Raw genomic sequence first — 14638 nt, 5'->3', positions numbered from 1 at the left:
TTAAGCCTACTAGCCTACTATGGACAGGCTAGTATTCTAGACGCCCTTGGGATGCCTCAGGGAACAAAACAAAGAACCCCCCCACCCCGCGCAGGGAATTTACAGTCTAACCAGGGTGACAGACACGAACATAAAAGCAAATTATAATAGTATTTCAAGAGGTGCTAAGTGTTTTGGAAAAAAATAAATTGTAAAGCTGGTAAAGGGAGATGGGGCCAAGCTTTCCCATCTGGAAATTTTATTTTTTTTCTCCCATCTGGAGTTTTTAAATGAAGGTGTATAAAATATACAGAATACTTCTATGGGTCTTACTGCTTTTTTGTCTGTCCTCTTGGGGGCAGATGTCTCCTTCCTGCCTGGGAATTTGGCTAGTTACAACAATTATTACTGTTTACATATATGTCTGGCTACCAGGCATCTTTGATGATTAGTCTCCTTAATCTTCATTACACTGGAAAAGGCAAGTATCATCTTTCCCTCTACAAAAGAGGGAATTGAAGTGCACGTCTGGGTGGACATCAAGGTTCTTGAGCACAAAGCCGATTCAGGCTGACTGCTTCTGGTTATCTAAAGGTCAAAACAATTGACAAGCATCCTCTCTAGACTCTTTTAAACAAACGTGGGTGAGGTGTGCGAGCGCTCCCGGGGTCCAGACCGAGTGTGGCTCAGCGGAGAAGGACGTGACCTCAGTTGGGAGAGTACGGCAGGGACCCGAGTCAGCTCCGAGGAGTCGCCGAGCGGGGCCAGGGGGTGGAGCCTGGGCGGAGGGGGGCGGGGCCACCGCCCTCCAGTGTCGAGGCCTCGCGGAGTGGTTTGTCCCACGCTGCGGCCCGTAGAGACTCCGAGTTGCCGCCCCTCCTCCGGGAGTGGTGGAGATTCGATCACGTGACAGGTCAGAGGCCGGAGCTGGGCAGGTTGTGGAAAGCGCAGGGTTTTGACAAAACAAGCGGCGACGGTACCACCGCAGGGTCTATGGCCGAGGCGGTGAGGCCCCAGCGCCGGGCCAAGGCCAAGGCCGGCCGGACCAAAACCAAGGTGAGGACCGGACTCTTCCCGCCCCCTCCCCCGCCCCCAAGCGCCCTGGCAGGTGCGCTCTGTCTCCCTTTTCCCCTTTCGGCCTCTCCAGCCAACTCTGCCCGTCCCCTAAGTCCCTCTCATCCTCTGCCTCCTCATATTTGATTTCCCCACCCATTGATACTAGACCTGTTCCTCTGTTCCTCCTTCACGTCCTGCCAGACTTTGTCAGGACCACCCCCCCCGCCCCGTTTTTTTTTTTCTTTTTCCTCCTCTGACCTCGCTAGGCTCTTCCTTTTCTCTCCCTTCTTGACTTGGCTTACCTGGGTCTGGATTCCTGCCGTGAAGCAGCTTTTTCTCTTCCCAGCCCCATCTTTGACTCCTTTTTTTCCTTTATACCATGTGCACATTTTCAGCCCCTTTCCCGCGTAAGGAGGGAAGAGAACCTCTCCTCCACGCGGGGAATGTATCTTCGGCAGAGCTTTACAGATGGAGACAGAAAGTAGACTGTCGTGATGTGCCTCCTAAATTAATAAAAATCAAGATAATAGATGCTGCTGCTGTTTATTTCTCATTATCCTGTTTGTTTATGATGGGGCACAAATGACTGAAAATTAAACAGGGCGGGACTCACACAGCCGCGACAGATTTGAATTTTCTGGGCTTCCCGGATTAGTCTTTTGGACTATTGGTGTGGTTTAAAGTTGATTTGTTTTGTTTTTAGGCGCAGTCTGGCTTTTCATTTTGTTCCCATGTGTTTTCTGAAGTGACGTTCAGTTTACAGTGAGCAGATTAAATGCTGCCCCGGATGGCTGGTGTATATAATTTTGGCTTACCTGAAACTGAGTTAATTTTAAGGAAATAATGGGGATGGTACAGGAGATTTCCTTTCCTACATGTGGGTGATGTTCCAGAGCAGGTGTAAGCTAAAAATGATACCCAAATCGGCTTTTCTCATGGGAACAGGATTTTAACAGGAGACTGGTGTTCAAAGTTACCATATTTAATAGGCTGTAAATGACTTACATGGATCCCTTTCATTATGATGCTTTAAACAAAAACTGTAGTGGAGTTGTGTGCATCAGAGTACCCAGGTCTGTGAGGAATTACTCTTTGGGGAGAAAGCCATTTGCTCCCTAATTTCAGAAACATTTTTAAGTGAAATAATGTATGCATTGTGTTGAGCAGGTAAAGAACTACCTGTGTAGAGGAGGAAGTAAAAAGGCACTGGTCAGCCATGTGTAAGGTTGCTGAAAACCTAGAATACAGTAGTGTATAGCATGTGAACATCAATTTATAGAGAGCAGAATCAGAATTCTCAATCTCTAATGTTTTCCAAAGGAATGATGAAACTGAAGCCTAGCAAAGTTAAATGATAAGCCAAAAGTCATGCAGTTAGTGAGAAAACTCAAGTTAAAGCCAAAAATCTTAAATCTCAATCCAGTAGCTTAATTGTTCTATGTGTCTCTATGTATCTATAGATAGAATGTTATAAATACTTCAAAAGGGTTAGTTAAGAGGATGCTCTGTCGACTTACTTTGTTTAGAATAGGGTTTCTACAGTAAAAAAAAGAAAATTAGTCTTTTAAATCCATCACAAAAAACAGTTGCTTATTTTACTGACACATTGTGGGCAACTTTACTACACAAACAAAAATTCGTTTTGTATCTTTTGAAGTTTATAAAGAGGCCTTCATTCCAGAGGTATTTGGTCAAACCAGAAATCTTTGACACATACTTTTTAATTACCCTCCAAATCTAGTCAGTCACTAAGTCTTCCCAATTATATTCTGTAATTGTTCTCTTGATTTTGTCCATTTCTCTCCTTGCTAACTAACTCCACTATCCTCCAAGGAAGATTCCTTGGACTGGCCTCTCCAAATTCATTCTTGCTGTCCAGTCTGTAAACTAAAGCTGGATTGATATTTTATAAGCAAAATCCCCAAATAGTCACTCTCCTTCTTAAAACCTTTCAAAGATTTCCCATTGACCAGAGGCCAGAATCTAGAGTCCTTAGCATAGACTCAGGGACCTAAATGATCTGGCTTCTATCATCCTTCTCAGCCTTAGGTCTACACTACTGTCTCTTGACTCAGCCATATATGCCCTTTCCTGCTTCAGGGCCTTTGCACATACTACTTCCTCTGCCCTGACTCCTCTTCCTGTCCCTCCTCATCTAGTTAACTACTGTTTATTCATGAGATCTCTGCTTAAACAGTACTTTGCTCATCACCCGTATTACCTGCTACCTCTGCCAGCAGTGTTCTGCACCCCTTTGTGTCAGTCATCTCACATATGGTTACTTTGTTGACATCTCTCTTCTCTCTTAGGCCATGAACTCAATGAGGGAGGGGCCTGTCTTTTTCCCAGAACCCTTCACAGCCCTTGTAGGCATTTGATAATGTTTGTTGAATGAAGGAAAAAATACCAGTACTGAAGAATATTTCCAAGTTTTATCACTCAGAAGAATTTACTAAATTTCCTCTGAGTAGTATGAGAAAACATATGGAAAAAGTCCATGACACCAGCAAGGCCCTCATACTTGTCAGTCTAGAAAGTTAATTCTTCTTTTAGAGTAAATAGATTTATTTCCTAGTGCTGATTATGATATGGCTGTGATCACGAAGTCCTACATTAATGAAACCTTTACCATTTACCAGAGTATAGTTTGGTAACTATGTACGGAACCATAAAGTAGTTCCAAGGCTCAGTTCAGGAAGTGAGTAGTGTCGTGTGCTGTTGCCTTTAGGCAGGCTTCTGGCCCAGCAGCTGACCTATATTCCTCAACGTTAATCGTCTGGAAGATGACCTCACACTGCTAGTGTGTGGTTATCTGGTGCTTATCACCTGATACCTAAGAGTTAGTCCTAATGAGTTTCCCTTGCCTCAGAGGACCGTGACTTCCTAGATCTTGGTAGATTATGAGTTCAGAACAGTCGGTTTTCAGGTTGGACTTACTCTGCAAGAAGCAGTATATTTAATAATCATGGAAAGTATTTTTATAGTATTTTTATATTAAATTCTGAATGCCAACAGCTGATTAAGAGTAAGAGCATATGGTAATTGCTAAGGATAGAGATGTATCCTAGAAAACTGGTAACAGAAACAGAAAGACCTTTAAATTAAATCCCCATCCCCTCTTACTCCTTGGCCTGGATGATCTCCGCCTCTTAGTCCCTCCCTCCCATGAGTGATTACAGGAGTGAAGTTGGGGGATGCTCTGCATTATTATTTAGCACCTTTCATCCCTCCTAAGATCCATTTATTTGTTAAATAAACACTCACTGGTCACCCACTATGTCCCAGAAACTGTTCTAGGTACGTGGGATGTAAACAGGGGAAAAAAAAAAAAAGAACCTGGCCTTAATGGAGTTTGCATTCTAGAGGAAGAAGACAAACAGAAAACCCCATAAAAAATAAACCATATATTAGAAGATGACAAGTTCTATGGAAAAAAGAAAAAGAGGAACAGGGCAAGAAGTTGAGTAGTGGGGAGAGGTTAGGAGGGTTTGCGATTTTAAATAGTTGGTCAGGGTGGTCCTTATTGAAGGTGACATTTAAGTAAAGACATGAAAGGGAGGAGGGAGTTAGCCATGTGGATACTGGGGGGAAAAGTGTTCTAGCGGAGGGAACAGCTGGGGCAGATGCCTTAAGGCAGTGGTATGTCTGTGCTGTCCTGGGAACCTCAAGGAAGTGGTGTGGTTAGGGTGGAGATGATGCAGGAAAAATGAATGTGGGGTGAGAGGAGGGCCCTGGCCCAGGTCTTGGCTAAGTCCCTGGGATGTGCCCTGCCAAGTGTGGGTCCTTGGCTTCGTGCAGGAAAGAATTCGAGAGCGAGCCATGGTTGAGTAAAGATAGATTTATTTAGAGAAATACATACTATGTAGAATGTAAGCTTTTTCAGAAGATGAGAGGCCATGAGGTGTGAGGGTTGAGTGCTCGGGTTAAAGTAAAAGTAGATACACACTCCATAGACGAGTGTGGGCTGTCTCTGAAGACGAGGGAGCGAGAGGCGACGGGGCATGGTATTGCCAGTTTTTATGGGCTCAGTAGCTTCACACGCCAAGTGGGAGGACCATTCTGACTTCCCTGGGGAAGGGGCTGGGATTCCCAGGAATTGGGCCACTGCCTACTCTTTGATCTTTTATGGTCAGCCTCGGCACCTTTGGGAGCATCATTTACTGTGTTAGTATTACAATGAACATATAATGAAGTTCAAGGTCTACTAGGAGTCAAATCTCCTGCCATCTTGAGCCTTAAGGCCTACTGGGAGTTGAATCTTCCACCATTTTTGGTGTTAATTGCTGTGTCATGCCTTGAATGGCTGTGTCCTGTCCGCTTCCCTCCTGTCTCAGAGTGAGTCAGGGGAGAGTAGTTGGGATGAAGTCAGAAAGGCAACCAGGGCCCGGGCCCTTGTAGGCCATTGTAAGGACTTACACTTTGAGTGAAATACTGGAATCATGTCAGGGTTTCCAGCAGAGGAGTGATATGATCTGAGTTACGCTTTAAAGGGTCAGTGTGCTTGCTTTGTTGAGAACAGCATGTAAAGTTAGAAGAGTAAGAGCAGAGAGACCGTCTTGAGACTTGCGGTAATCCAGGCAAGAGGCGATGTTGACTTGGACCAGAGTGGTAAATCCAAAGCAGTGACGAGTGTTTGAAATGTGGGAGTTTCTGAAGGTCTAGCCGAGATTTGTTGGTGGTTGGGATGTGGGATATGAGCAAACAGTCAAGGATGACTCTGAGATGGAGGAGGCAGTGAGTGGAACAGCTTTGGGGGCAGATCAGCAGTTCAGTTTTGGATTTGCTAATTTTGAAATAAATGTCTATTAGACATGCATATGGAGATGTAGGGTAGGGTTGGATATAGCGTTAAGAGAGAGCGCCAGGTTGGAGATAAAAGGTTTGGGGGTCATCAGCGTGGAGTTACTTAAAACCAGCGACTGAATTAGGTCACCTTGGGAGTGAGTGTAGTATCAAGAGGTGACAAGAACAGAACCCAAGGGCGCTCCAGTTTTAAGAGCTTGGGGAGAAGAGGAGGAACCAACAGAGGTGAGGAGCGACCAGTGAGGAAGTATGTGTTCCCGGCGCCCTTCGCTGAGTGTAGGGACCTAGAGCTGAGAGAAGAAAGTGTATGAAGGGGGAGGAAGAGATCAAGCATGCAAAGTGCTGCTCATACATGAAGTAAGACTGGTAAGAGCAACATGAAAGAAGTCGCAGCCAGGAGGATGTGTATTCATAACAAAATGTACTGTCCCCATCCTGCCCTTTCACTTGTAAAGCATTCTTGTCTGTCCCAAGGAGAGCTGGTAGATTGCCCTGAGAGCTCCGTCTGATGGTTGGACCCATGTGTCCAAGCCCTTTTTATCTGTTCTGTGCCAGGCATTGTGCTCAGTGCTGTGGGTACAGACACTCGTGATAAACAGACCATGCATTTAAAATAATACCATGAAAGTGTTCTATGTAATGTGTATGGTTGAACCTTTATCCTTCATGAAGTGGCTCATCAATATTTTTAAGGAAGGAAAGGAATTGTAATTTTTTACTTAGTACAGTTCCAAGAGGAAGAACTGTAAATGATCAGTGGAGATTTCCTATTTGTTTTCCAGAACTTAAAGAAAATGCTTGTTTTTTTTTCTTTGCTTAAAAAAGTTTGCATGAGTGTACGCACGCAGAGAGAAATGTACAACCCAGAAATAACATGCCCTGAATTCCATCTCCTGGAGGTAACTTTTGGTAGCAGTTTGTTATGTGTTCTTTAGGTTTTTTTTTTCCCATGCATATGCCAACACTGCAGGGTGTCGTTTACTGTAATGTATAGTTAAGTATGTTTTCCTGTGTTCAAACAACTCTTCTATTTCTGTGTAACCTCTGGAATTATTTTAAAATTAGTTCTCTACCTTTATGTAACTGATAATAGAGATAAGAAATAAATAAAGATTCTTATTAGTCTCTTGGCCATTTTCAGTTGTAAGAAACTTGTCTTCTGGTTAAAATTATGTAGGTACTAATTTTTGTACACACAACTGGATTCAGTGGAGATCTGTTTGAATTTTATTTTGTTATCTATAATGATATATATATATATATATAAAACTATATATAATCTAATTTTTATTTCTGGTTAATTCAAGTAGGCAAAGTAATTGGAAGCTGGCTTTCTTTTTTCTTTTTTCAATAAAATTTTGAATTTTTAAGTATAAGAATGGATTCAGATTTTGGCATAAAAGTTCAGTTTCCTCTGAATTCATTGGATAATCCCTTTGCTTTCTAAGAGGCATATAAAAATAAACATCTGAATGTGCCTGAGCACATGGTGAGTATAAATAGTTGTTGGATAATTCAATAATTTCTTCATTTTAGGATTTCAGTACCTAGGAGCTCAGTGCACAGTTGGTACGCAATAAATTCTTGTGAATTATAGGTCATCATTATTGTCTCAAGAAACACTGTCAAAAATCAGAGACAGATCAGATCCAGAGGCATAGGGTATAGACCCTGGTCTCATGATACTTGTGGTCTATTTGGGGGACAAACACAAAGGTAAGTAACCATATGTGATAGCTTGTGACCAGGGCCGCCGGCAAGTACGTATGTACTGCAGGAGTTCAGAATAAAGCACGTGTGCCGGAAGGGTTTTGGTGTGGTCATTGGACAGGATCATAACTGAGTCATCAAAGGTACTGAGTGCCACAGTTAAGAGTCAGTCTTTCATTAAGTGAAGAGCCGTGATTATTTTTGGTTTTTGTGGTGTTCAGAGCAGTGTTTTAGGGGGACCAGTCTTATAATGGTGTTTGGGATGAACTGATGGTGGGGCAGAGGCTGGAGCCTTGAGGGGCCTTTCAGGACCTGCTCCCCTAGTCTGTCCTTTGGAGAAGTGATTTGAGCCACAGGGAGCTCACCACTTCTCAGAGGCCGTAATGTGGGTGATGATCACAGTAAAGCCCTTCTCCCTCTGCATACGCACCCCAGATGTCCTGTCCTATCCAGGGGATCTGTGAGGCGCAGGGTCAAGCCTTTGCCACCCTCTCAGATAGTTGTGCCTCCTCCAGTTGTCCATCTTTCTTTCCCACCTGCCTTGAGGGGAAGGAACAGCCAGTCCATTCTTTGAATCAAATCCCCAGCTTCTCTCTCCTTTCCCCCACCTCCTTCCCTGGGGCAGCCCCAGGGTAATTCCTCTTTGGACCTCACTTCTGGAACAGCACGAGTGGAGAGTTTTCTTTGTCTACTTTTGAAACAGAGAAGCACTGAGTTCCACCCCTAAGGGAAATAAAGCATAAAGTCTTATGTGTTCTTCTCTGGGAAGCCTAGGGAGGTTTAAAACAATTCTTTTATTGATTCTCTCACCGCAGTATCTGTCGCTGCTGTTGTGGTTGTGATGAGGCCCAGGAAGTTACCTCTGCTGGAAGTGGGCCAGCAAGTTTGGTACTAGCAGCTGGAGACTTCGTTTTGTTTAGCCAAGGGGAAGAATTTGAAACTGCAAGGGAAATCCTGGAGTGGGGAAAGAGGAAGCAGTTTGGTGGCATCAGAGTTGGGTGACATGGGACAAAGGCAGATTAAAAACAGCGATGGGCTGGAGAGGAAGCTTGGGATGCCCTGTGGGTTGGAGAGGGTGTGGTCTTTGCTCTGCCCTTGATCACGGGGCCCATCTTGGCCAGCTTCCAGCTCCCTATCTTCTATTCTGGTTAGCATTTATCACCCCCAGAGGTCTCTTACAATTTAAGAAAAGGGAACTAAAAATTTCTCCCTCTAGTCCACATTCCAGTCTCTACTTCCTCATTTTTTCATTTATTTCTAAACTCACTAAATTTTAGAAATCTGTCATCTAACAGCTTTATTAAGATATAATTCACACACTATACTTATTTAAAGTGTACACTTCAGTGGTTTTTGGTTATGATCACAAGACCGTGCCACCATCACCGTGGTCAGGAATGCCCAACCCTCTTCCATGAAAAATGCATCATGTTACCTTCCCACCAGCGCTGTCGGAGGGTACTAATTTTTCTACATCTTTGCCAACGCTTATTATCTGACTTTAAAGTTATCTTAGTGGGTGTGACGTTATCTCATTGTGCTTTTGACATACATTTCTCTAATTACTAATGGTGCTGAGTATCTTTTTTATGTGCCACTTGTGTATCTTTGGAGAAACGTCTGCTCAGATCCTTTGCCCGTTTTAAAACTGGGTTATTCATCTTTTTATCATTGAGTTGCAAGAGTTCTTTTTTTTTTATTCTGGATATTAAGCCCCTTAAAAGATAATTGACTTGTTAACATTTTCTTTCATTCTATGGGGTTGTCTTTTCACTTCATATTTTTAGCACAAAATTTTAAAATTTGTATGAAGTCTAATTTATCTAGTTTTTTCTTTTGTCGCTTATGCTGTTGGTGTCATGTCTTACAAGTGCTTTGCCTAACCCACGGTCATTTTAAGATTTACTTTTATGTTTTCTTTGAAAAGTTTAAAAGTTTTAGCACTTACATTAGATCTGTGATCCTTTTTGTTAATTTTTGTATAAGGTAGGAGTTCAGTTTCAGTCGTTGAATATTCGGTTGTTGAGCACCATTTGTTGAAGATTGCTCTTTCCCCACTGGATTGTCTTGGCATCCTTGCTGAAAATCAGTTGAGCTTAAATGTAAGAGTTTATTTCTGGGTTCTCAGTTCTGTTTCATTGCTCTATTTGTCTTTCTGTGTGCTAGGGCCATGCTGTCTTTATTACTGTAATTTTGCAATAGATTTTGAAATTGCAAAGTGTGAGATCTCTAACTTTGTTCTTCTTTTTCAAGATTGTTTTGTCTGTGCTGGGCCCCTTGCATTTCCTCATGAGTTTAAGGATCAGCTTGTCATTTTCTGCAAAAAAAAAGTCAGCTGGTGTTTTGATAGGGGTTGTATTGAATTTGTATATCAATTTGAGGAGTGTTGCCATAGTAACAGTACTGTGATCTGAGCGTGAATATGGGATATGATTCCACTTATTAGGTCTTTAACTTCTTTCAAATCTTGTTGCATAATTTGCAGAGTATACATTTTGTACTTTTTGTTAAACTTGTCCCTAAGTATTTTGTTCTTTGTTCATTGTAAATGAAATTGTTTTCTTAATTTCATTTTATGATTGTTCATCTCACTAAAATTTGGCCTCTGCCCTGACCGGCACACCAGTATTTCTCTCACCATACTATTTCTCTATCTCCTTCTCCTAATTTTCTCTTTCTGACCTTTCAATCTGGCAAACCTATTTATTAGAGCTGGTGTGCTAGCAAACATCACTGAAGTGTAACTGGACCCACTTTTTCATTTTCTTATAAATGCTCATATAATACTTTGCTGTTATTCCTGAGTGTAGGCAGTTTGACAGAGCAGTTTGTATGCACTGTATGGCTAATCTCTGAATCTGGTATGCACAGTTCACGGTGTGGATTAAAGTAATTTTGGACGGACGCATTGCTTGTTGCATTTCTACCATTTGTAAATATTTGGTAGTTCATTACCAGCAGGCTGAGCCCAAATTCCATTTCAGAAACATTTGTCTTTTCTTCCTAATATTAGTTACATATAAATGTTTTACTTTTTTGGCTAGTTCCTTGTCACTTTTTTTGTTGTTGTTGTTGGATATTTGCTGAATAGCATAATCTAAAGTCACTGATAACTTGTATAACTGTCATTTTACCTTTCTTAACATTTCATAGTGAAAGGGAAGTAAGTATTTGAGTGATTCAGTCATTTTTTTGTTTCTCTGAATGTAACAAGTTTATTTAAATAACTTTTCCATATTTTTCCCTTTTTATCCAGCTTTTCCCCCATGTATCTAGTTCATACGCTAATGCCAGAGATATTTTATTAAAAAACATAATTTATTTTTTTAGTGGTTAACTCTTTTTTTGTTTTTGTCTTTGTCTTTTTGGAATTAATTTTGGGCTTAATGAGAAGTTGCAAATATAATACAGAGAATTTCATATATCCTTCATCCAGAGTCATCTTACATTATCATCTTGCAGAAGTGTAATTCTGTGATGCAGGACACATTTATCACAGCCAACAAATTAACGTTGGTACAGTGCTGTTAACTAAAATAAAGAACATATTTGGATTTCAGCAGTTTCCCCACTGTTGTCTTTTTTCTGTGCCAGGATCCAATCCAGGATCCTACATTGCATTTAGTTGTAATGTCTCCACAGTGTTCTCCAGTTTTTTGATAGTTTCCCAGTCTTGTCTTTTCTTTGAGGACTATAATACTTCAGTTATTTTGTAGACTTTCCCTTAATTTGGGTTTTGTCTGCTGTTTTCTCATGCTTAGATTGGAAAGGGTGCTGAAGAGGTAGTAAACCTCAGAATAGCATATAGGGATGTATTATTGCTTATGCTAACCCTGATCGATTGTCTGCCACGGTTCTCCACTGAAACTTATTCTTTTTCCCTTCGTAATTACTAAATATCTAGAGAGTACTTTGACGCTATGTGAATATTCTGTTTCTGCTTAAATTTTCGCTGTCTTTCACATTCATCAGTAGATGCTGCCAGTGGCGGTTATTACCATGGTGTCCTAATGGTGATTTTCTGTTTTTCTCATTTTATCTACATTTGTTAATTGGAATTCTTCTGTAAGGAAGGGTGCCACTCCTTGTCCATTACAAAGCAAAATGTATAGTTATGTCAGTATGGGCGCATGGATATTTATTTTATTCTGTGGATTATAATCCAATCCTATCATTATTGCTCAAGTTGTCCTGACTTTTTCTGCTTGAGATTTGAATGAATATGTTTGTCAAGATGGAGACAAATCTGTTGAAGCCTAAGATGCTCAGAGACTCTTTGGTTTCATTTAACCTCTAGCAGAATGGAGAACAGCCTAATTAATAAGCAAGACTTTCCTCCTCCATTCTTGAATCATAATTTGCTGCTTTTTTCATGTCTTCCTCTGTTGGGATTAGACTAGTGAATCTCCCAGATTCAGCATACTCAAAATTGAGTGATACCAAATCTGAAACACCTTGCTTATGAAGTGAATTTAGATTCCATTTGCTAAATGATGAAATTTGTATTTTTATATATAATTAAATTCCTCATTCTGGAAGCCTCAGGTATTGTTATATTATAAATTATTTCACATTACACATCTTGTTTTTAGGAAAAGAAGAAATATGAAATCCTTCAGAGGGAAGAGTCTGATGAAATCTCCCTTGCCAAAACCCTTAGAGAGCTGGAAATCCCTACTCCAGCTTGTGAATTTAAAGGAGACCATCTGAAAGTATTAACTGATTCCCAGCTCCAGAATGATACCAGTGGACAAAATGAGAGTGAAATGTTTGATATACCACTTACCTCCTTAACTGTGAGCAGTGAAGAGTCTCTGACGTGTAACACAGAGACTTTAAAGGATGGGGAGGAGATCAGAGCCCACGTTGGGGATGATGCAATCAAGCTCAAGGTCAACCCTGGAACCAAAGCAGAAACCCTCAAGAACTCTACAGAAGTAGAGGAAGATAAATTGGTACAGTGTGGACCTTCAGAAAGCACGCTGCAATCTAATGTTTCTTATGTTCAACAGGAGATGGAAAATTCACAGCTCAGAGAAACTCAGAATAGGAAAGAAGACGAAAGCTTGGGTCTTTCTTCAGAGGTGCTCCAAAATATTGGCTTGCAGAGTCCTTGTGAAGCCAAAGACATTTTTCAGCCACCTAGAGTGAAAAAACTGTATCCCCAGTTGCCAGCTGAAATTGCTGATGATGTACCAGCTTTGGTGGCAGTGAAACCCTTGCTTCGTAATGAGCGCCTCTACCCAGAGCTCCCATCTCAACCGGAAGTGGTACCATTTACGAAAGAGCAGCTAAAAATCTTTGAGCCTGGTTCATGGCTGGAAAATGTTGAGTCATATTTAGAAGAATTTGACAGCATGGCTCATCAGGACAGGCATGAATTTTATGAGTTGCTTTTGAACTACTCACGATGTAGGAAGCAGCTGCTGCTGGCCGAAGCCGAGCTCCTTGCTCTGACGTCTGATTGTCAAAGTGCTAAAAATCGACTGTGGCATTTTAAGGAGGAACAGTTGTCAGTTCAGGTATATTGACCAGTGTTCTGTAAAGCTTGCGGGAGCCTGGGGAATTTGCAGTGGAGCTGCTGTTCCTGTGATGCCATCGAGGTCTGGAGTCTGCTCTTTCTACCCACGCAGACCTGTGTTAGCCCGTAATAATAGAGTGCAGGGACACAGTGTCCAGTGCCTGCTGGGGCCAAGCAGGTAACCTGGACAAGTGAAACAGGTTGAGCGGGATGTTGTCACTGGGTAAGCTCATGCCTGGTCCAGCGGGCACAGCTGCTCTCGTGTTCTAGTCCATTGTTGCTGTGAGGTTGTGTTGGTTCAGCATGGCCACATCTTACGTTTTTCTCAGAGAAGCTGGAAGTCTGGATTTTTATGGGAAAGATCTTGATTTGTAAACCTTGGCAGCTAAATCCAACACACACTCATAGACATACACACATGCACGCACGCACAAGAGGCCAAAGCAAGTCACGTCTCGAGGTCAGGTATTTAGCTTGTGACCTTGGGCATAAAGCCAGGAATACCCAATGGGTAGAGAGTGTCAGGGAGAGGATGATTCCTGGAACAAGGTCAGGAACAGATGAGAAAATAGAGAAGGCAATAAGACACGATTCTCTGGAGGCCAGGGTGCCGTCAGGAAAGCCACTTCATAGTGGCCTGGGAGGGATGGCAGGAGGAGAAGGCCACTCTTGACAAGTCTGGCAGTGAAAGGAAGTTGGAGGAGATTTCAGGGAGAAGTGTGGGACTTCCCGCCATCCCTAATCCTCATTCCTTGGGAGACCTGTGTATCTCTTTGTAGGTTGGGGGGGGGGTCCTGTGGAGAGGGAAGCATTTGAAAGTACTGAAAAAGACTGGGTAGAATTAAGAACACAGCTGGAGAGTTAATATTGGAAGGAGGGGGTTTCTTCCTTTTGAGCAGCATCACAGAGAATGATGAGGTAAGTACAGAGATGTTTTGAGGTCCCTTGAAGTGGAGGGCGTACCGCATTGACCTCAGTGTTTGTAAAGTGAAAGGTAAGATCATCAGTCATGAGAGTCTGAGAGACAAACCCTGTGGTTTTCTTGCACTTTTCTCCACCTACTTCTTAGGTTTCTCTTCCCTTCTCTCAGCTTATGATGCCTTTGTGACTGGCATTATACTCCTTGGCACCTGGAGATACGTTATTAACTTCATTGTTTTCTACGTCGTAGTATCGTCCCCTCTCTGATTTGTAAGCTGTTTGAAGATGATACCTGCTGCCCGGTTCCTTCAAGAGCAAAGAGTAACTGGCTTCATCTGTTACCCTTTTGCCCACCGTTAGGGTATCTGCGCGGATCAAGTGAAAGTTTCAGGCCATCACCGCTACCAGAGAGTGGAGATGAGTGAAAGTGCCCTGGGAGAGCTAAAGAAGCTGTTTGATGCCAAATCCGAGCACCTCCACCAGACCCTGGCTCTGCATTCTTACACCTCTGTGCTCTCCCGGTTGCAAGTGGAGTCTTACATCTACGCGTTGCTCAATAGCTCGGCTGTTCTGAGATCTTTAGCAATTCATCAGGAAGGCCGAGGTGTGTCAGTCATGAGTGTCTGGCTCTTTCTTGTGATCTGAAAT

The 14638-nt window shown here is 42.3% G+C and overlaps 1 protein-coding gene across 1 annotated transcript in view; it reads left to right on the top strand.

Annotated features, from left to right (window-relative positions):
- The first annotated feature begins 862 nt into the window (after positions 1-862).
- The window catches only part of EPG5 (ectopic P-granules 5 autophagy tethering factor), a 107394-nt gene continuing 93618 nt past the window's right edge, over positions 863-14638 (top strand). Inside the window, exons 1-3 of the mRNA XM_072952286.1 lie at positions 863-1035; positions 12141-13070; positions 14351-14594. Of these exons, the coding sequence (XP_072808387.1) occupies positions 973-1035; positions 12141-13070; positions 14351-14594 (1237 nt within the window). The 5' untranslated portion in view covers positions 863-972. The remainder of the gene's footprint in view (positions 1036-12140; positions 13071-14350; positions 14595-14638) is intronic.

The sequence above is a fragment of the Vicugna pacos genome, chromosome 30 (assembly GCF_048564905.1).
Source record: "Vicugna pacos chromosome 30, VicPac4, whole genome shotgun sequence".
Lineage (NCBI taxonomy): Eukaryota > Metazoa > Chordata > Mammalia > Artiodactyla > Camelidae > Vicugna > Vicugna pacos.
This window is presented reverse-complemented; position numbering and strand designations above follow the sequence as displayed.